Raw genomic sequence first — 21,652 nt, 5'->3', positions numbered from 1 at the left:
CGCCATTATATTGAATTAAGATCTAATACTAATTGAAATGAGCGAATATTTTACAATCCAATTCAAAAGTTTAAAATGTTGAATAGAATCAACACCGAATATATTCAATCATTCTCCTATTCAAATCTGACAGTGGACAACCTCCCCCTTGTTATACTAGTCCCACAACCAAATATTTGATTCATTTAATTTAAATAGAAGTACGGTTGCGTAATGCTAACTGTGGTCTCATCCGTTAATAGGGACTTCCCAACTCAAACCGTGGGTTTCCTTTTCAGCAATGTTCGAATCTGGCACACCCACGTATACACATACAGACAGAGAGAAGAGAGTGAGTGAGTGGATGTATAGAGAGAGAGATTTGGGGAGGCATGAAACGAATAGTCACCTACTTACACCACCTATATGTGTTTCTCAGTCCTCGCTCTCTTCATCATTAACGTCGATCACTCCCTTTAACCTCCAACCATTCTCAAGTCCTCCCATCCCACGCTTTCTCTCTCCACCACTCCACCTTTCCGCTTCTGGGTATCTTAAAATGTCGGCTTTAGACAAACCCATTACTGATATAGAAGCCGGTAGTGGCCGCCACCATCGCCGACGCCGGAGGAGGCGGCATTCCGTCGCAGGCAGCAGCGAGACCACAACCGACGGTAGCCTCTGCTTCTCCGACTCGGACGACGACCAGTCGTGGCACTCGCCGCTGTACTCGACGGCCGGTGGGTCATACGACGAATGTGGGTTCTCGGAGATTGAGGGGATTTCGGACCCTCACAGTCACAGAGTCTCTTCTGGGTCGGATTGTTTGTCGGACGGTGTTGACTTGGAGAGTGGTGATTTGGCGTTGAGAGTGCATTCGGCTAAAGAAGAGAGAAATTGTAGAATCTGTCATCTGAACTTGGAGGGTGGGAACAGTGGCAGTCAAGAGCTTGGGGTTGCTATGGAACTGGGTTGTTCTTGTAAGGATGATTTGGGGGCTGCTCACAAGCAATGTGCAGAGACCTGGTTCAAGATTAAGGGGAACACGTGAGTTTAAAAACCCTAACTTGATTTGTTTTTATGTCATAAAAATGTGATTTGTGTGCTTGATTATGATGTGTTTGTGAAAATGTTTGTATGAATTTTAGTGTTGCTGCTTCTGTTAATTAACTACGCTGAGCGATTTTAACTTTCATGGTTAATTCTGTTGCTTATAAGAAAATTGAGATATCTATTTGTTGTTTGTTTGCAGTTCTAGATTCTGTACCTAATAGATGACATGTGAAATTCACACTTTATTTTTATAATCTTTTTCATAATGTGCTTGTAGTTATTGCTGGTTGTTCTGTTTTGTTATTTGTTTGGTTGTTTTGTGTCATAAACAAACGATTATGCTAGATTCTGATAATTGTGAGAGGCTTCTTCGTGCTCATTTGTTGGTTCATTGCATTTTTTGAGCTTAATTTGGAGAAAAGAGGAGTTCTTCATTATTTTTATTTTCTTTATACTGTGAGTTGTGAAATCGATGCTACTGATTTGTATTATTTTTGTTTGCCTTTCGTTTTGAGGAGTTAGAAATTGAACTAGTTATTCACATGTTTATGATTTGAAGTTCCGTACAATTTTTTAGGCCCAAATTTTCTCAAGCAGAAACAATGGAGTAAGTTGCAAATTGTAAACCTTTTTACCATTTAATTCTCAAATTGAACGAGTGAATGGAAACATAATTTGTTACAAATGTTTAAGAACAGCAAAAAAATTTTGGTAAATGAAATATGGTTAGTTTTTGCTATTTTTCATTCTTATATATATGTATGTATATATACAGTTGCATTCCTGTTTCTGTACTTCAGTTCAACCATGGAAGTGTCATTATCTGTGACACAATTGGTTCATGGTAATATTCTACATATCTTCTTTTATTTTTTTTCAGATAGTTCAGATTTTTTATTCTTGCTTTGTCGGAATATAGGAACTCTATATTTTTTTTTTGGTTTCGGTAAGTATAGGAATTGTATTTCACATTTCACCTAAATTCAGTAAATCAGGAAGGCCAATTTTAAGAGACTCCTAAGTTTCGTCATTGCTGCTTCCAATTGAATCCGTGGGGCACCCCTAGATCTGAATACTCCTTAAGTAAGATCCTCTTGTCTTTGGTAAATGACACAAATTTTAGGTGGTGAAAAAAAAAAAAAAAAAAATCAGAAAGAAGATTAATATGATCATTAGGATCAGACCTCTGTTTATGCTGTGATTCAATTGAGAAATGCTAAAATTGAACTATCTGGTTTTGACCACCAGCAGTTAGCTTCAGTGGTATCTTTTGTTGCCCTTCTGAAAGGGGATGTGCAATTTCCAAATCTGGCCGGGACATGAATGCGTGCATAATACTTAACAGGAAAGAGAGAAGAAAGAAAGAATTGGACCATCTGGTTTGATGCATGAATTGCCTTTATTTTTCGTCAGTTTGCGATTGTTAATCCATCTATCTTTCTAGTGTGTACCAAGGGATTTATTGGTTTGCTGAGCCTTTTTCTTCTATGGTGAGTGGGATTGATGAGTCTTGGTCTATCTTGAGTAAATGTTCTTGTAACTAATACATATTTAACACATGTCTACAGTAGAGTATTAAACACATAGATTTATATGATTCCAATATCTATATAATCAATGCATTTTTGGTTGACTTCAGCTTTGTTGGTTGCACTGTATCTTTCCAGTTCCTGTTTCTTTCATGTCATATTTGCTGTTGTCCTTATTCCTTTGGCATATTGCTCATGGTATCAAATAGATAGAATTACCCAATAGAGTGCAAACATTCACTGATGGACAAGAACACGTCCTCTGGTCGATACATGTTCCCTCAAAGGCTTTTCAAGTCGCTATGTATCTCAAGTTAGTTGAGAATGTGGGCCCTAATGTAAGCTAGTTACTTTGATGAATGGCATCAACTTTATAAACAGGACATGTATATGTTAAAATTATAAAATTTAATTTACTGCTGCGCACCAATTTCACTTCCTTGAGATGTGTAAATTACCTGTCCCCAATCTCGTTTTTGTCAATAAGCATTTGTTCTAATATAGTAAAATGTAATCTCTCTCATATTTATCTTTTGTGATGCAAGACCCTTGCTTTAATGCAAGAATACACCATCATAATATTTCTTTGGCTTTTGTGAAAGTTGAGTTTCCTTCTGACAATCGGCAGATTCCTTGATGTGGTAACATTTTGATTTGCCTCACTAGTATATAATTTAGTTAAATCGTGATCTTACATCCTGTATATGCATTGCCATAGAAATAGCTAGATGGTGTCTAATGGTAGAGGTAGAGAAATCATATTGCATTTAGGGATTTATTTATTTATATTATTACTTCTTTTTTTCGGTCACTAGCCTTTGGGTGAGACTTACCCCTCCGGACTGAATCCCCAATGCCACGTACCAAATTTAATTCAGGAAAAGTCCCTGTGAGGCTGCCCCGGGGGCGGGGGGAGGTTTGTGGTGATAAACTGAACTCAGACCTCCACCTTATACGTGTAATTCTCATTTAACTCTGCCACCCCCTTGGAGTTCAATTTGAGTAGTTCTCATGTTGCAAAACCCACGTCTTTTATTTACAGAAGGTGACACAACTCTAAATTATGACCAACAAAATCCTTACAGACAGAAACTTGCTGTTACTGAAACCTTCTGACTCTATGCCTGCGTATCCCATTATAAGGATGTGCTTTGAGAAGCCATATTTGCCTTCTTTACGTGCTACGAGAGTAGATCGGTTATGCACGTAGAAGGACTTGTGTTAAGAATTTATAAGGATGGGTGTCGTGCTTTTATTAAATTCCAAGTTTCGATAGAAAAAATAATTTTGTATTATTGGAGCTTGAATAGTTCTGTTCCACTTATTCTTCATTAGTCTGTCTTTCATTGATATCTTTCTTGTTGCTACTGATGTATTTGAGAGAGCTTGTTGATGATCATAAAACAACTTATCTTTTGAGTGGAGATGGTTTATTTTATATTCCTAAATCTAGAAATGATTATGATTTATTCTTAACTTCCAACATCTAGAAATTGATTCTATGCAGCCTCCAATATTGTTTTAAGGAAATACATATTGCATGTTACATAACATGCTGCAAAACTAACGACCAAAGTGTTTCCAGTCAGGTTGTTTCATGATGATCTTCAGAAATTTGAAGTTAGCATTGTGGCAATACTTTGTCTCTGGAAATGTAATGGAAATGTCAATACCCCGAGATATTGCATGCTGCTGCATTGATCTGGGTGTTAGATGGTTGATCAATTTCATCAAGTTCAATCAGGAATAAAAAGAATGTGCCCAATATGGCTAAAGATGCATCACTTTTTCGGATTGGAGGTTTTCCAACTCGCAAGAGAGACTTGTAAGGTTAAAACAGGACTTGTTTATGTAGATGCAAAATCTTTGATTGTGATCATATGAAGCGTAGAATTCCAGTATTGGGTGTTATTACCCTTTTTAGATCCTGGTGTTTACATGTATTTATTTACCATTGGTGAAATCTATTTTCTTCCCTTGAAAAATGAAGATTTTTTTTTTTGGCTTCTTTGAACCTCGTCTGAAATATAATCTATGCATTTAACAAATTGAATTTTAGTAATGAACATAGCAAGAAAATGATACTGAACTTCATGTTGTTTCCTTCAGTTCTAAAATTTCTACTTCCTACATTGATTTGATCAATTATTAGATTAAAATTCCACATCAAACTTTAAATCACGCTTAATTTATGTTTTTCTGCAGAACCTGTGAGATCTGTGGTGCCACTGCACTCAATATTGCTGGTGAGCAGACAAACGAGGCAAACAATACTGGTGCAACAGCCGTTCCCACAGCACCAGTGATCAGTGGTGAGACCAGGAGCTTCTGGCATGGTCGCCGCATCATGAATTTCCTGCTTGCTTGCATGGTCTTTGCCTTCATCATCTCTTGGCTCTTTCACTTCAATGTACTCTCCTGAATCCAAAAGCAAAACCGTCTTGAATTTTTCCTTGGTTCGATGCATTTTTTTTTTTGTTTTTGTTTTTGTTTTTTTTTTTTTTCTCCTTGAAGGCTTGACATGGGGGATAAGGTGCAAACCCCATTTTGTTGGTGCCCATGATTGTTGTTTGTTGTCTTAATTATAGAAGTATCCCTGGGCCATTGTAGTGCATCATGTTACATAATCGTTGGCTTCGCTTTAATAGGATTGTTTTGGAATATAAAAAGAATCTATGAGACATCGTAGTGAATGAAGCATGATATGTTGTACAATTGTTGGCTTCTCTATAAGAGTGTAAATATTAGCTTTTCTTTTGCTCTTTCCACTGGGTTTTAGAGATGGTGGGTTTGGGAAGAATGATCAGACTATTGATTTGCACATTCTAGAAAAGATGGGATTCTTTCCGGTTGTCGGTTTATGATAGACGACCATTTTTATATCATTTAGGACCAATTTTTCTGTAAATCTGTTGCAGGGCAAAGATTACTTCGAATTGCTTTTTGAGTTGCCCATGTTAAATTTTAAGCCATGCAGGCATCTCTTCTGTATGCAAAGTCTACTCATCCTTCACCATTTAAACACCATTTTGGCTGTAAATAGTCAATTGTACCAAGCACTCCCAAGAGTCCTAAATTTTAACCTCATGTTTGTTTCTTCTGAATTTGTTCAGAAAGACCGAAAGCTGTAAATCTAGCTATGCCATTGTTGTCCAAGATATAAATGGCCACTTGCATTCCATCATTCAAATGGTGACTAATAGTAAACCTGGATTCTTGTTGCAGTGGTGAAGAATTTCATCTTCATTGAGGTTTGACGTGCTCCGTTGGCGCGCATCCACTTGAGTGCATATCTGCGTTTCTTATGTGGTAAGGTGCAAAAAAGTTCGCTCATTTCTCTGTGAAAATCGTTCGGGAAGATTTCAGGAAGACAACCTTGTAATATGAGAGACCAGTAGGCAAATGAAATCAAATCTCTATAGGGATTGTACATGTTTATCATCATCTACATTAGTTGACAAAACAAACATGTAATATTGAGATGAATAGTTCAAATTACTTTTATAACATTTAAATATTCATGTCCTTGAGAGCTTGCGCGTTTTTAAAATCAGCAACAGCTTGGTCGACGGTGCTTCTCACATGCTGGCACATGAGCATCAAATCCTGGCAAGAATCTTTCAATACCTCAGTCGCCGGATCACCTGCAAAGTTTCGAGCAACAGCCAAAAGTGAAAATGTATTGAAAAATCAAGCAAAAAAAGTCATATTGGTCAATGTAAAGAATCCCGAGGAGCATCACATGGCAAAGCAACCCGAATAAGCTGTTTTCATCTTCCTTTCTGCTTTGCAAGATAATTGTAGATTGGAGATGATATGTTTCGATATTTTGCCATGAATTTAGTAAACTCTGAGTAACATGTTAAAAGGGTTCAAAGGAATTCCCCCCCCCCCCCCAAGAAGAATACCACAGAAGTCACCATGATAACAATCACCATAATGCTTTTGCATATGATCAATCACCAACACAACAATTTAGCACACTATTTATGGACACTAACTAATGACTACCTCCCAATGCAACAAAATTACTACCAAAAAACTCTAAATGCCCCAAATGACAATGTAGGCAAAAATCATATAACTCACTTAGGTTACAAAAAAGTGGGACAAACGGGATGCAGGATGTTCCGTAACATTAGCAGAATGCCGATGGACTTTCCAAATTAATATTATTAATATCTAATATTATTACTTATTATCATCATCATCATCATCATCATCATCATCATCATCATCAATATTAATATTTAAAATTATAATAATCATCATCATTGGGGATCAGCAAATAAATTAGGATCGATATACATACTTCATCATTTCATTGATTTTGGTTAGAATATACGGAGAGTTTTGAGATTGAGATTTTAAGAAGAGCTTTAACAAGGGAGACAGTAGTTCAATCATTAGAAGAACCCGTAGATAGTTTCTATAGACAGGGAATGCCGGCTTTACCTGTTGTTTGGACTCTTATATTTACTCGAGCATCTGCGGGATGAGGAATGCTGTACCCACAGAATGTAACTCTTGGACTGCAAAATTATGTCACAATGTGTTAAAATTATCCTTGCACAATTTTTAACCCAGTAAAATATAAATAATTATAGATAGACTTCGACGCAAAAGAAGCAGTATTGCAAAAAATTATAAGAGAGAAGAAAAAAGAAAATTTCAGTTAACATATAAAAAGAATGCATGTGCCATAAAGCACAACAGGCTGCTCGGTTCCAAATATCTCATCCTAAGCCACATAACAGATGATGAGTTCCAACTTTGTTACATGGAGATTGGAACTCAGGAGAATAAAGACTTAATGAGGAGGACGAGCGCCACTTAGTCCCTGGCAAGTAGGAGCTTACTTTGTAAATGCATTTATTAATCATAAAGTTTGAACTAAATAAAATGAAAAAAAAAAAAAAACACTCAAGCTATGCAGTTCAGAGTGCATCTGCCTGGAAGATCTCACGCAAATAACAAAAATAAAATAAAACAAAACAAAATCCAACTTCTTCTTTTTCCATGAAAGATGGACCATCATATGAACAGAGTGGAACACTGATGATTTCACACATAAATTTTATAAGTGGATATATTAGTCAAAGCCCAATATCAGGCGGACATTTAGCTAGCATCATACATATATCACATTTGAACCCAAATAAAAATGTTAAGCGAAAAGCACATTAAGCTGAGCAGTTTAAATTAGAATTTGAAGAGTACTGACTCCTGATTTAGAGCGAATCTGAGGGAATTCGCTAAAGTATGATCCTCATCAGTCAAAGAAAATGTGGATGCTGATTGATCCTGGACTGACCCGTATTCCATAGTAACAAGTCGCGATTCTGTAAATAAAAATTATAAAAAGTATAACAAGAGAAAAGGAAATAGATTAAAGCAACAGTGTTGAACTCAAACGACTATCATCAACTATTATATATTCATTATGAGCAAGATTTTCTAACTTAGAATTAACATACATATTTGGCATCAAAACCCCTACTACTATACATAATAACAAGCTCGGATACAAACACGGAATATGATACAGATATGGCGTAACAAAAAATCTTTAAAAATATATAATAATAATAAGGATAATAGCATATGGACACCAAGGTTGTTAGGATGGGGATCCTACATAATTAAGAATGTAGCTCAAAATGTAAAGGCCTCGCACCAACTATACAATTGAACGAGTAAGTAAATAAACAGAAACGACAATCTAAGATTTCTGAGGAATTTTAGTGACATACCTGACTATAGCTAAATTTGACTGAACACAAAAAAAAAAAAAAAAAAAATTGACTGAACACAACTCAAATTTATTCAAAATTAAGACTTTCAAATGCCCAGAAACTAAATTTGACTTATGTACACAATACCATAAACAAAAATTACTTCCAGAAAGAAAAAGAAAAAGAAAACAATAACCAGAAAGCTTCTATAAAAGAAAAAATGTCCAAATCAGAAAGCTTCCAGAACTTAAATCTGAAACAGAGGAAGAAGAGAACAGAGGAAAAGCTACCTCTAAAACAGCTCGCCGGAAGCCTTTGCAGGTTGTCGGAAGTTAGCCGTCGTCGGGTGTTGTCGCTGCCCAGTTTGAAGTTACCAAGCCTGAGGAAACCTCAGCCCTAGGTTTTTATTTAGATGCTTATATATATGGTTCGGCGAGTTGGAGGTACAGTTCAAGGCTTGAAGCCCAACTCAAACCACCTTAACTCAACTTGACCCGACCGTAAGATTACCTATATGATGGATCCCTACACTAAAAATTTAATACGAAAATGTCAGATTAAATTCAAAGTGTAAACATATAATAAATTGAGATTTAAATAAAGTAAGCTGAAAAGAAAAAAAAGTTGATCATGACTTTAATATTATATATAAAATATTTAATATATACATATATATATATATATAATATTAAAATTTGGATTCAGGTTGCTAGTACCTCTCATACCATACTCAACCCTAATTAAGAATTTTCAACCTAAGTCTAACCGTTAAAATGGTTGCCTAAGCTTGTGAAAAATCGAGTTGGACCCGAGTTGAATTCAAGTTATCCAACCGAAGTTGCATTCCTAAATTATATGAAAAATTGCATAAAACGCTCCTCTATTTTTATTTTTGGGCAATAAAACTGCTTGAAGAAAAAAGTTCATATAAAGCCCCTTTAAGTATCAAAATTGTTGCAAACTGATGTTATAATGACAAGAATGCTCCTTAATATAAATTTAACAAAGATTTTCATTTTAGATTCTTATTCCATTTTATTTTAAAAAAATTGAACTCTAAGAAAATTTTAAAAATTACACACCATTAAAGTGATGTTATAATGACAAAAAATTCGCTTAATATAAATTTAAGAAAATTTAGATTTTACTTTAAAATGATTTTTATTTTAGATTTTATTTTTCTTTTTCTTTTTGTTTTCTAAAAGATAAAAATTTGAAAATTCATTTTAAAGTATTTTTATTTTCTTATAGACGTCCTTAAAAAAATCATTTTTTTTTTTATTTTAATAATACTATGCCAAATGAATTATTGTTATTAGTTTTAATTTAATATTAAGGGGCACTATTTTATTAAATTTGTATTAAGGATATTTTAGTCATTATAATATCACTTTACAATAAATTAGATAGTTAGAGAGGAGTTTTATGTCAACTTTTTTTTTTTCTTGAAGTAGGTTTCTTGCCAAAAATTGAAAGTAGAAGGGCAAACAAATACATTTATGTTTGGATTGGGTTCTGAAATGAAATGGGCCTTAAACTTTATATATTAGGCCTATATATAATTGGGCTTGTAGCCCTTTTCTTAGTCGACCATCGTCTCGTTGTTGAACCTCTGGTAAACCCTGATATATTGTGCAATTTTTAGGGTTTGGTTCGCTAGTCTATCACTATTGGCGTTCATAACTGAGTATCTTTCATCGTTCGTGTTCTCAGTCACTCAGAGTAAGATCGTTGAACCGTAATATGAATTAGCTCAGTGGAGTAAATTCAAATTATCTGCAAATTCTGTTCGTTGTATTAAGTTTAAATTTTGAAAGTGTTTCTTTGAATCTCTTGGTGTTTCAGAGTCTGATAGTAATGGCGGCCAACAATAAAACACCAGCACCAACACCAACACCAACACCGGCACCAATCCAGTTGGACAAAGAACAGGTGCTTTCATCTCTTGCCTCTGTGTGTGTGTCTGTGTGTGTATGTATGTGTAAGCAGATTGAAATTTAATTTGTTATATATCAATTCTTAGCATTTCATTTCTGAAGTTCTATGCATTGCATACTTTAATTGTTTTTTATATTTATTCTAGAGGTAAATTGGTGGGTTTCGTGTTTTTAATTTAATTTGTTTACTGTAATTATTAGAATTGGAGGATTGCCTGAATCTTATGATTGTAAAGTTAAATTCTTTGTCAGTGGGAACTGATTGTAATTTGGGTTTTTAATAATGATGCAGATCTTTGACATGGCAGAGAAGGAGATGGAGTATAGGGTTGAATTGTTTAACAAGTAGGTGATCTATCTTCGGTGAATTTAGTTTTCTTTTACTATCTTCTGTGCATTTGTTTGAAGCTTGTTTAAGATATTACTACATTTTTGTTGATCTTCCAAACAACACCAATGGTCTAAAAGGGAAACAGCACCTCCTGAAGAATTTGTAAAACTAGCTCCTATATTCATGGCAATAATTGTCCCAAACATAAGATGAGGCATTTGTTCTATTACCCAACATCATCATGTCTGAGAGTTTATGTTAATTACTTAGGCGTTCTCGTAATGTGAAGCAATTGTTTAGCAATGATACACTTCTAAGAATGAATTATGCATAGATGTTAAATGTTTATTGCTTGATGAGACTTTTACTTGTTACATGACATGGAAATCTTATTGGTCCAAATGATGAGATGCACATGGTACTTGTTCCTGATAAACAACATTCTTTTCTCATTGAGTGGCCAACTGGACATGGCTTGGTGTGGCGTCTGTCAACGTCTTCTGAGTTAGGAGCACCTTAAAATCAGTCTCTTTTAAGTATTCTAAATTGCTACCTTGTGAAAACAATTTTCCGTCTTAGTTTGCAACTTATTGCTTGTGGTTCTTACCCAAAGATGCAAACACATGGGTGCTCAATCTTTGAGTCGACGATGGGGTTCTCATTTTGGTGTAGGGAGCATGTATTCCATCCTTAGCTATATTGTCACAGGGCCTCCAATTTTGTGTGCTTAAATGTAGAACTAATGTTCATATTGTTGTGCATCCTCTTTCTTTTTTGGTAGTAAATGATTTACTAAAATCTTGCTCTGCATGCGAGGCTTCTTTTCTGCTGCTAGAGTCCTGAACTAACTTGTTTTAAAATTTTGATCCAGGCTTACCCAAACATGTTTCGATAAGTGTGTCGAGAAAAGGTATTTTAATTTATTTAATGTTATTTATTTCTGTATTCCCTACCAAAAAAATATATATTTGTTTCAATATGGATGAACTATGAAAAGGGAGGAATGCAGAATATAGTAATTCCAGCTTCTTCATATTCTGAAGATTGTGCTGATCTTTCTGGGAGTTGATTTTTCCCTGAAAGAATTATTCATCTATATTTCAGGAGTTGACATTGAAATCTCTCCTCTCTGTTTCCAGGTTCAAGGAGACCGAGTTAAACATGGGTGAAAATAGCTGCATCGATCGTTGTGTTTCAAAATACTGGCAGGTAAACTTTCGGGTTTTTTTGCGTGCAAAGTTTTAGTTTTAGGGATATGACTTGTACATTAGTTGAAGTAATATTATGAACCTCGGATGTATATTTTTCACTGGAAAAACTTGAAACAGACCGCTAGCATTGGCATATCTTGTCACCTCCTTGTTTTGCTTCTGGCACGTGTGGTATCCGTGTTATAGGAAGCATTTTCTGTCCTCGTGGATCTCTTTCTTTTCCTTTCAATAATACATCTGTTTCTATATTTCCAGGTGACCAATCTCATTGGGCAGCTGCTTGGTTCCCATAACAGTAAGCCTCCAGTGTAAATTTTGGCATACTTATCAAACTATGCTCAGAATATCATTTGCTCCAAATTACACACATAATTGATTGGCTGCCAAGGGAATCTGGGAAATTTCTTGACGTTCAATCCAGTTATTTAAGTTTTTGTAATTCTGAATCTATGGTTTTATAAACTGATGCAATCAGCCAGTGGTAAGTTAGAACTTCGCGGTAAATTATTTTTCTTATTACAAGTAACCTTGTGGAAAATTCTTATTGTTTCAAGGTAATCCAGTAGTATTGTTACAAGGCAAGGAACTGAAGGTTATTATATTTTGCTATTTGGTTCAGTTTTGTTCATTCACTTTTCTTCTTCTTTATTTATTTATTTTTTCCTGTGGCATGAGGAAGTGGGGGGACTGTGGATGCCATGCTCACCACTTATACCCTTGAGAATTTGAGAATGAAAACACACTCTCAAACAATTATTTAGATGTATCTAAAGATATTAGTAGTATGTTGGGCGCATCCAAGGGTGCTGAAAATCTGCTTGTGACTGAACCTTTTTGGACCAGAGGTCACTTTTTTATATGTATTATGTATCCCGTGTCTATATTGAGAATGCATGATTGCCGATCTTTTACTCAGTTGGAATAGATGTTCAGTTATTGACATTTGAATTGCAAAGATAACTGAATTTTGAGGAAATTTGGGTCTCTGGTGGGACTCGAATGTCTTTTTAATTTTAATTTTATTAAAATGTTAAAATTATTTTCAATATTATAAAAGCGTCATTTAGTTGCGATCCTTTTTACCCCTCCAAGTCTATCAAAATCATTAAGGGGAGGTTGAAGCTGCAAACTGCATATGAGACTCAAAATCCTCTTCTTCTCCAACGGTTCACATTTTTTATTTTATTTTTTTGCAAGCTCGTAACTAGAAAATCATGAAAAATTATTACACGGTGCCAGGACCATTGGTTCAGACCAATCACAAACCGACATGCATTTGACCAATCACAAACCAACATGCAAGCAAATGCGCACGGAAATGACTTCATTAAGCTTCATGCATTAAACTAGATTGTAGTATACAATCTGTACATGAGATGGACACTCAACAAAGATACCTTTATTCTGTATACAACTAATGCAAATTACAGTTTTCCAGGGAACCTTCCTGCACCTATAGCATGCTTTCTGAAAATGAAAGCCATGATCCTTTTGGTTCCATATTTCAATGGCAGATGATGATGGCATTCAGCACAATGTTCATTGCAGGACTGAGTTGTTTAGCCAACAGCAAAATAAAAACTGTACAACCTGAGCCCAATTATGACATACTTTCTGTGCAAACTATGCTTTTGATACAGTCAAGAACCTTTTGTTCCATCAATTTCCGAAAATGTCGTTTCTTCGGATGATTTCTCTTCAAACAAGTTACTTGATTCTGGAAATCTGTATGCTTTCCTACTATTTAAAACTGCTATACATATAGAGAATGCTTGTAGAAGGCTGAGTGAAGAATTGAATTCAACAGAAAATAATCCATCCTTGAATGCGGACAAGCTAAAGGCAGGCCTATTTTCCAGAGGTTCTCCCTGTGGAAGAAGTACATAAATAAGTTAATAAAGTGAACTGGCAGCCATAACTTGAAAAAAGAAAATGGATAGATAGGTAATAGGTTTGAGGGGAACCAATACCTGAGAGAAAAGCTCAAATAGTCCTTCAGTGGGATGAACTATGGATGAACTTGATCTCCGACTAAGTCGAATTTGGTTTGACAAAACCCTAATTCTGCAACCCATATCCCAACCTCCACAATCACACAACCCTCCCGATTTCCATCGTTCAATCAGTGATGAAGGTTCTCCTTTACTTGGTAGTCCATGAATACCACCGGGCAGAAGAACTGTTGTGCTAAAAAGGTCTTGACTTCCGTTAGAAGATCCATTCTCTTTGTCATCCCTAGAATTAGAATTGCTTCTGACCTCTGATAATGGCTCTTTCAGACCAATCATTGATTGGTAACTGAAGCTATCGCTCTGCTGCCCATCTTGGTCCAGATTTTTAGCAGTCTGTTCAGGGAACTTGACAATAATGGCTGCAAGCTCATCATTTGGCTGGAAGTCTGATGTTTGCTGATCCGACTCTCTAGGGTCCACAGCGAACAAAACAAACTCCCTAATGCTAAATTGTTCCGTACACTTGTGTCCGATCAACTTAGAGAACTGAGAATCAGTAACCTTCAGTTGGGCAACAACGTTAGGGACATAACCCTGACCTTTGCCTTTGCTCCCTTGATTTATACAACCATTCTTTTTCTTCATCTCACGAATAGTGAAGAATGTATAAATCCAGCTGTCGTCATCCTTTTTAGAAGTACTTAACTTTCTCATTGTGGCTGCTAGAATGTTACCATTATTGTCAACGGCAAATGTAAACAGAGGATGGCCATTCTTTATGGCAATCTGCAGAAGAGCTTGCACTGTTGATGATCCATGCTTATCATTGTGCCGTGAATCATCAACATTAATGGACCTACAACTCCTCAAATCGAATTTTACTTTCATTGAGTGAAGAGTCGAAGATTCTCCTCGTCCATGAGATGAGTTGCAGGCCCTATCTGCTGATGAAGAATCTTTCCGTGATGACTGTGTGGAGTCATGGGAATTTGTTGCCTTCGCCTTAAGCAATGGGTCCAGTAACCTTCTCAAAGGGCTGGATCGGGCTTTACTACTACCATTCTGCATATCGTTGTTCGAATTATCTGAGCAAGGAGGAGCCACAGCTTTCTCCAACCCCGATTTAGCAGAAATATTTCTGGAGCTGACATTCTTGCCCATGCCAATGCTAAATAGACGCGTTGGAGAAGGATTTCTCACTTTAGCAGCTGCTACAGTGCCCATTTTCAGATCTGATTCTGCAGAAGACTTCACTAAAGTTGAATTTGTAGACATTATCTTTGACGACTTTTCTTCCAGATTTTTGCCTCTGGATGGACTGGATGATAATCTCAAAGGGCAGGACCGGGCTGTACTACTACCATTCTGCAGATGGCTATTTGAGTTATCTGAGCGAGGAGCCACAGCTTTCTCTGAGTCAGATTTAGCAGAAATATGCCTGGAGCTCAATTGTGATATAGCTGAACCATCTCTGTGGCCAGAACTTCTGCCATTCCTACCCAAGCCTATGCTAAATAGACGTGTTGGAGAAGGCTTTCTCGATTTAGCAGCTGCTACAGTGCCCATTTTGAGATCTGATTCCTCGGAAGACTTAATTAAAGTTGAATCTGTAGACATGATCTTTGATGACTTCTCTTCCAGATTTTTGCCTCTGGACGGACTGGATGATAATCTTACAGAAGATAGTGAAGGTTGTGATGGTTTATGTGAACACTTGACACTCTTTACATCTGTGGAGTTGGCTTGTTTCATCTTCAAGTTTTTATTGTCACCACCTTCACAAGGCATGGGGCATGAACATGGAATGTCATGGTAGACCTCTGCATTGTAAACCTCTTCAGAAAAAGATACTTCCTGGAAGCTTCTTTGATTTGCTTCACTTGATTTTTGACTATTTATTGCTGTCGAATCAGAAAAGCAGGATGTTGCAGAATGACTATTTTCTTTGTCATCTCTGGGTAAACAGAGAACCACTGAATTGTCGGTTCCAGGGCAATTGTGATCAATGATATCATAATATGGTTCCGGCAACTTCTCCATTCCTCCTGTGGATTTAACTTCTTGAATCTTCATTTTTCCTTTTAAATGTGGTGCCACCCTGAAAATTTCCGAATCCAGGGACATTCTTGTTTTGGGAACTATCTGTGGGTCTGAACTCTTGCATTCCTTCAGCTTGATTTCTGAATGCTTTTCATCAATAGAGTGACATATCCTGAGGATACTTTGCTTCCCTTTCAAGGGATCGGACGAGGCAGCTTTGAGATCTTGAATCGTTCCAACATCTGTAAAGGTTTTGACACCTTGAGAACAGCCTTCTTCCGGTGATGCATTCAGATGAGATTGTAGTGTGGGCTGGTGCATCCTTGGATGAGCAGGAGAGCAACTGTGTCCTCTGCTTGAATGGATAGATGATCCATCTGTCGAGAAAAATGAGGTGGTATTGCTGCTGGATGGTGAATCCTTGCTACATCTATCAGGGACCTGTTTAAGGTTATGCTGCCAATTTTCTAAACGGCGCCAGTCAAGGACCCCAACATTAAAAGCTTTCTCCTGAAGGTTTTCTCCCCTTTCCAAATAATTTGGCAAAGTTGAGATATATTTAACCACCTCTTTATTCACAGTTGTCTTTCTTCCAACTTGTTGCTTATGGTGATTCCCTGAAGATGTTGATGGGATATCAGTTACAATGTTTATTATTACTTCAGAATGGATATCAGTGTAAGACGAGTTAGATTTCTCCATTTTCAACTTGTCTCGCAATTTTGTACCTTGGCTTGCTTGGGGCAATAATCGATTCTCCATTCTTCCTGAAGTTTGACGATCCCTTTGAATTTTTCTTAAGCTCTAAACGGAATCCCATATGCCTGGTAAGACACAAGGATCAGCTGTATCTCAGATGGCATGATAAGAGATTCAAATAGTTTGTCGATCTGCCGGTTGGTTGGTTGTTGTGAAAGCTTGTGAGCAGAAAAGACGATGATATTCACTGTTCACACGGACACAATCGTTTCTGAAGATAAAAATCCAAGTTTCAGTTGCAACAACTTATAGAAAGCAAAATATAAACAATTGCTTCTGATGGTTACAATCAATTCTGAAGATAAAAGCAAACTTTGAAAGTAGCAAGAAAATTAGAAAACAATTGAAACAATTAGATGCAAAAGATTACGCTAGGGTAAAGGACTACAGATATCGTTAGTTAAGAAATGCAAACAAACAGATCAAGTTTGGTATCCCCTTATGAGTGATGAAATTTGCAGACAAAAAAGACTAATATCTGTCTTCATTTGTCCATAAACCAACAAAAAATTTGAGCAGCCAAAGCAACAGAGTTAATTACTGCTCCAGCAACAAGAGATAATACTTATCCCAGCATTCAGAGATTTTTTCTGCCATTACTGACTCTCTTCCATAAAGAGGGTATAAATGCGACTTAATGATAATAAGCAATTCTTTTCCTCTTTCATATAAAGCGGGAGCATTACCAATAAAATGCCGTGTAGTTGCAGCTATAAGGGTAGTAACGCATCAGGAATTGGTGTGCCATCATTTAAAAGCCTGGAAATATGTTCTTTTCTACCAGAATCCTAAATTCAAGCATTCCTGGTTTATATGGTTCTCAAAAGATAAATTCCATCAAGAAATTCCTTCTTTGCTCAATGGCAAGCCTTATTATCTGCTTTTGATTTTCAGATTGAATTTATTAAAGATGATACAAATTCTCTACCCAACTTCTTGACTGAGGCTAAATTCACGGTCGAGAGTAGCAGCAGGTTTGATGAAGCTGCTTTTAATCGAAGTTGTTTCCCATCTGGCTGAGCAAAACAACTATACTAATATTATTCTCAATACAATGGGCGAGCAGGTCAACATAATTGAGAATACTTCGCACAAGATGCATGATCTTGGCATTGACCATATCAGTAAAATTCGTTGGATCTCATATTCCCTGCAAAAACTCTCGTGGCAGCTTCATCAAACCTGCTATTCCTCTCGACCCTGAATTTAGCCTCAGTTCCAACAATGACCAATTCATGTCCAAATTATTACATTTTAAAGGAGGATGGATGGATGGAACGTTCCACTGGTTTCAATAGTTTATCCATTAGATATCGACACCATAAGTAGATCTAAATAGAGAGTTTCTCAATCCAGAGAACAATGACAAAAGATAGAAGTCTTAAGCTGACATTGAAGACCTCAAAAGGTTCACCAGATAAGAGCTTCAATATGTCCCTCGGCCTCTAGATTGGCTACTATAGGTAACGAAATAGAAACTCCCCAAGAGAGATTTTAGACCAAAATGTTCCCTGGGCAAACAATATCTCCAAGCACTGTTAAGGAACTAAAGGAATTTATTCAATGCACCTAGGCAACAAGATTAGCTCTGTTTTCCATTATCACGATTACCACAAATTTAGGAAGTTAAAATTTCGAGGAAAAAAAAAAACCTTTTTATTTAAGCATGCAAGCAGCGGACCATACCTATAGTACTCTACGGTAAGATTTTTGAATTTTTTTTGTGAAATTTGCTTTTGCATGTCATAGGTGTTATAAATATCCTTTTTTGAAAGGACAAAGGCATGCCATGCTTGAGATCAGAAGGCATTAAAACGACAGTACTAGTTGATTTTTCAAGTAAAGTGGCACTGGAGACACAAAGATGCAGATTGTTATTTGGTTCTAAGAATTTAGAATCAGAGCTGGATGATATTCTAGGCACCGTTGTATACCAGAAATATATTTGGGAAAAAACATCATTCTCCTTTGAACAGATAAATTTCCTAACCAATTAGAGTGAGAAAACCCCATTGTTTGCAGAGACTACAAATTGTAAAAATATATAAATGGCAACATCAACTCCTTCTCCAAAATAAAAAGTATGAATCATTTGTTCTTCTCCTTAATGAGGAGGAAAAGGGACCGTTTCTGAAATTCTTTCAATTGCACTTGTCCTTTTGAGCTTCAGTATTCGGTAACCTTCTCTCTTACTGGACCCATTGTCTTACAGCTAATGATATTGATTTGAATAATTAAAATAGACCTTTTTCTCTAACAATGAATGAGGAAAAAGACTATCAACCGAGGAGCCTCATGATATCTCCTCTACCTTCAAAGTGGAAGGTGATGGTTCAAGTATGCATAGAGGCAAATGGGTGTGTAAATTTTTTAGAAAAGAAAATATGAAATGTAAGGAGAAAATATTACCTCCAATTTAATCCATACTGCAAAGAAATTATGAAATATAATGAGAATATATTATGTCCACTTGAGTCCATAATGGTCACATAATCTCTTCATCTCTGTTTTCTGAATTTTATTTCACTCTTCTTCAATTACATAACAACAAAGAAACTGAGAATCTCAGAAAAGTTGTATGCTATTAAGTGGTGTGGAGTCAAAATGGTCTTAAAGGGCGTGAATTTGATGATAGCTACAAGAAGAAAATTGGCAATACATAGACAAAAAGTAGGCAAATTTAGTGGTCCTTGGAAACCATTTGAATGAAGATAAAGCAAATTGGGACACCCTCCCTCATCAAAGCTGCAACTGGTGGAAAAGAAAAGGATCCCGGTAGTTAAAAGCAGAGCACACTCATGATTCAAAATTTCAAACATAAACCTTTTTTTTTTTTCCCCTTTCCCGGGATAAATATAAAATAAATAAATAAAGAGAACAAAGGAGGAAAAAAAAAGTATTTTAAGCTTTTTTGTTCTCTCGCCTTAAAAGAAGTTTTTTTTTTTTTTTTCTCCTCTTTTATCTTCTTTTCTTATATAGTTTCTAAGAAATGAAAAGTGTGTTGAATGTTTAAGAAGAAGCTGAAATTCAAGTGATGTTTCGAACTTAAAACATACAAACCCAAAAAAATTGCTTCTTCAAAACACTAAATTTCCCTTGTGAAAGCTTTTTAGAAGTACTAATTTTGCTTTCAAAAGCAACGATATTCCTGATTTTTACTTCAATAAGAAATAACACATAACCTTACGAACTATAAGAACACAAATCAGAGAGGGGAAAAAAAAAAAAAAAAAAAACCTTTTGAGATATGACCATTGATAATACGGAAAACAACAATTTTACCGAATCAAATCCATGATTTTCTCGGAAAACAAACAGAGGACGTACCAGGAGTAATCGCTGAAATGTAGAAGAGAAAGTAGCCATTATCGGAAACTTCTGTATCCTGAAGACGAAGCAAAACGTGTCGGTGGCACAAAGGTCTCAGTGTGACACTGAGAGCAACCAAAGATCAAAAAGTTGTGAAAGAGAGCTCGCAGAGGACGAAGAAGAGGAGAGAAGAGATCGCATCGAATTCTAATCTCGAAATGGCTTTTGATTCCACAAACTCCAAAGCTGAGAGAGACTGTACAGAATCATATACAGATTACAGAGCGAGAAAGTAGAGAGATAGAGAGAGGCCTGGTTGGAGCTAGTGAGCATTTGGCCGTACTCTCAGTAACTTAGAGAGAGAGAGAGAGAGTGGAGATAGTTTTCATCGGACGGCTAAGAACGAAGAAGGAATTAGTGGGGTGATCAAATCGGATGGGCCCCTGGGCTCACTCAGTGATGTCATGGGTGTGAAAAGAGACTTTGCAAACAAGTTTTTTTAAAAACAATAACATGTACTGTACTATTAAACCAAACGGTTTATGGACATTGGGCGTTTGTTGAGAGTCAAAAAGTGTTGGCTATGTTTGGTACGGTGGGTTTGAAGGGGAGGATAACATTAGTTATGAAAAAAAGGTTGGGAAGTGAAGAAAAGAGGAACGAAAGATAATTTTATTATTATATCCTTTTAATTTTTTAAAAGAAAAATTTATAAATTTAAGTATGTAATATTTGCAAATAAATAAATAAATAAATAATAAAAAAATAAAAAAAACTATAACAAAACATATGCAATATATATATAATATTTTTAGGCCAAATCATTTTAGCCTCCCTGCCTCCATCTCTACTCTCATCTTAACTCTGAACTTGCCCTCTCTCTCTCTCTCTCTCTCTCTCTCTGCAACTGCAAATACAAGAATCAGAAGTTCAAAACCCATTTCTTTCGATTTATATATTTGTCTGCAAGAATCAAAACTACAAAACCCATTTCGGCATCATTTCAGATTGTTCAAAAAATCAAAACCCAATTTCAGCCATATCAAAACCCAATTTCAGTTTCCACCGCCCTTCTAATTCGGGTTCGCCGTTCGCAAGCTTCAGCCGGCCCTCTGTCTCTCAACTCTCAAGCTTGCCCCCCTCTCTCTTTGCAATTGCTAACTTGTACGTATGGGTTTTGTGTGTAATCAAGGGCAAATTTGGCATAAGAAATCACTCACCAAGCCTCTCCTTCCCTTTCCTTCCGTTTCCGTCCATTTTTTGGAGGTTAAGAAATCTACTGTCCCTCCAACCCTTCCCTTTCCTTCCACCAATTTTACCCAAACACAATTTTTTAATCACTTTCCATCACATTTCCTTCCAATTCCTCTCATTTCCACTCTACCAAACTGAGCCTTAAAGTATGTTTATAGTGCATATTACATTTTTTTTTACGTACAAAAAATATCTTTAAAATTTTAATTTAATGTAAATAGATCCCTCTGACAAATTTAAACTGTAAATTAACTAAATTACCCTGAACTATTTTATAAAAGATATAAAAATAAATAATTTTGTAAAATGACCGAAAATGATACTATTGTAGGATGCTCCTCTCTTACAAAAAACACTCCTAAAGTTTCATTCTTATGCAAATAGGTCTCTCTGACAAATTTAAATCCTAAGTTGACTAAATTACTCTTACTGAACCATTTTATAAAATATAAAAATAAATAATTTTATAAAATGACCGAAAATGATATCATTGAAGGACATTGGTAATGTACAAGTAAAGATAAAAATATAAAATAAAAATAAAAGTATAAAAGAAAAGTAAA

At 35.9% G+C, this 21,652-nt stretch overlaps 4 protein-coding genes across 6 annotated transcripts; 2 read left to right on the top strand and 2 right to left on the bottom strand.

Annotated features, from left to right (window-relative positions):
- The first annotated feature begins 224 nt into the window (after positions 1-224).
- On the top strand, positions 225-5,927 carry LOC132307152 (uncharacterized). Of its 2 annotated transcripts, XM_059804834.1 has the most exons (3): positions 225-1,026; positions 4,767-4,971; positions 5,787-5,927. In XM_059804834.1, the coding sequence occupies exons 1-3, from the start codon at positions 281-283 to the stop codon at positions 5,790-5,792; spliced, it is 957 nt and encodes a 318-aa protein (XP_059660817.1). In that variant the 5' UTR covers positions 225-280; the 3' UTR covers positions 5,793-5,927. The 2 variants fall into 2 exon arrangements, with proteins under 2 accessions (XP_059660817.1, XP_059660816.1); XM_059804833.1 differs by lacking the exon at positions 5,787-5,927 and having other exon boundaries at positions 4,767-5,325.
- A 29-nt stretch (positions 5,928-5,956) lies between these two features.
- On the bottom strand, positions 5,957-8,734 carry LOC132307153 (uncharacterized). Its single transcript, XM_059804835.1, has 4 exons — positions 8,587-8,734; positions 7,786-7,903; positions 7,017-7,093; positions 5,957-6,205 (listed from the first exon to the last, which is right to left on the bottom strand). Exons 2-4 carry the CDS (start codon positions 7,884-7,886, stop codon positions 6,072-6,074), a joined length of 312 nt encoding a protein of 103 aa, XP_059660818.1. The 5' UTR covers positions 7,887-7,903; positions 8,587-8,734; the 3' UTR covers positions 5,957-6,071.
- Positions 8,735-9,880: 1,146 nt separating this feature from the next.
- On the top strand, positions 9,881-12,393 carry LOC132307151 (mitochondrial import inner membrane translocase subunit TIM10). The gene is made up of 6 exons (XM_059804832.1): positions 9,881-10,018; positions 10,142-10,228; positions 10,526-10,578; positions 11,436-11,474; positions 11,704-11,773; positions 12,031-12,393. Exons 2-6 carry the CDS (start codon positions 10,154-10,156, stop codon positions 12,085-12,087), a joined length of 294 nt encoding a protein of 97 aa, XP_059660815.1. The 5' UTR covers positions 9,881-10,018; positions 10,142-10,153; the 3' UTR covers positions 12,088-12,393.
- A 679-nt stretch (positions 12,394-13,072) lies between these two features.
- Positions 13,073-20,179, bottom strand: LOC132307150 (uncharacterized). Of its 2 annotated transcripts, XM_059804831.1 has the most exons (4): positions 19,854-20,178; positions 16,496-16,737; positions 13,746-16,384; positions 13,073-13,643 (listed from the first exon to the last, which is right to left on the bottom strand). In XM_059804831.1, the coding sequence occupies exons 2-4, from the start codon at positions 16,527-16,529 to the stop codon at positions 13,416-13,418; spliced, it is 2,901 nt and encodes a 966-aa protein (XP_059660814.1). In that variant the 5' UTR covers positions 16,530-16,737; positions 19,854-20,178; the 3' UTR covers positions 13,073-13,415. The 2 variants fall into 2 exon arrangements, with proteins under 2 accessions (XP_059660814.1, XP_059660813.1); XM_059804830.1 differs by having other exon boundaries at positions 13,746-16,737; positions 19,854-20,179.
- Between the last annotated feature and the right edge of the window lie 1,473 nt (positions 20,180-21,652).

The sequence above is a fragment of the Cornus florida genome, unplaced genomic scaffold (assembly GCF_030987335.1).
Source record: "Cornus florida cultivar Cherokee Brave unplaced genomic scaffold, ASM3098733v1 CherokeeBrave_3.0.0_Hap2_Chr05, whole genome shotgun sequence".
NCBI classification, from domain to species: Eukaryota; Viridiplantae; Streptophyta; class Magnoliopsida; order Cornales; family Cornaceae; genus Cornus; species Cornus florida.
Note: the sequence above shows the minus strand (reverse complement) of the source record. Positions and strands in the feature narration are given on the sequence as shown.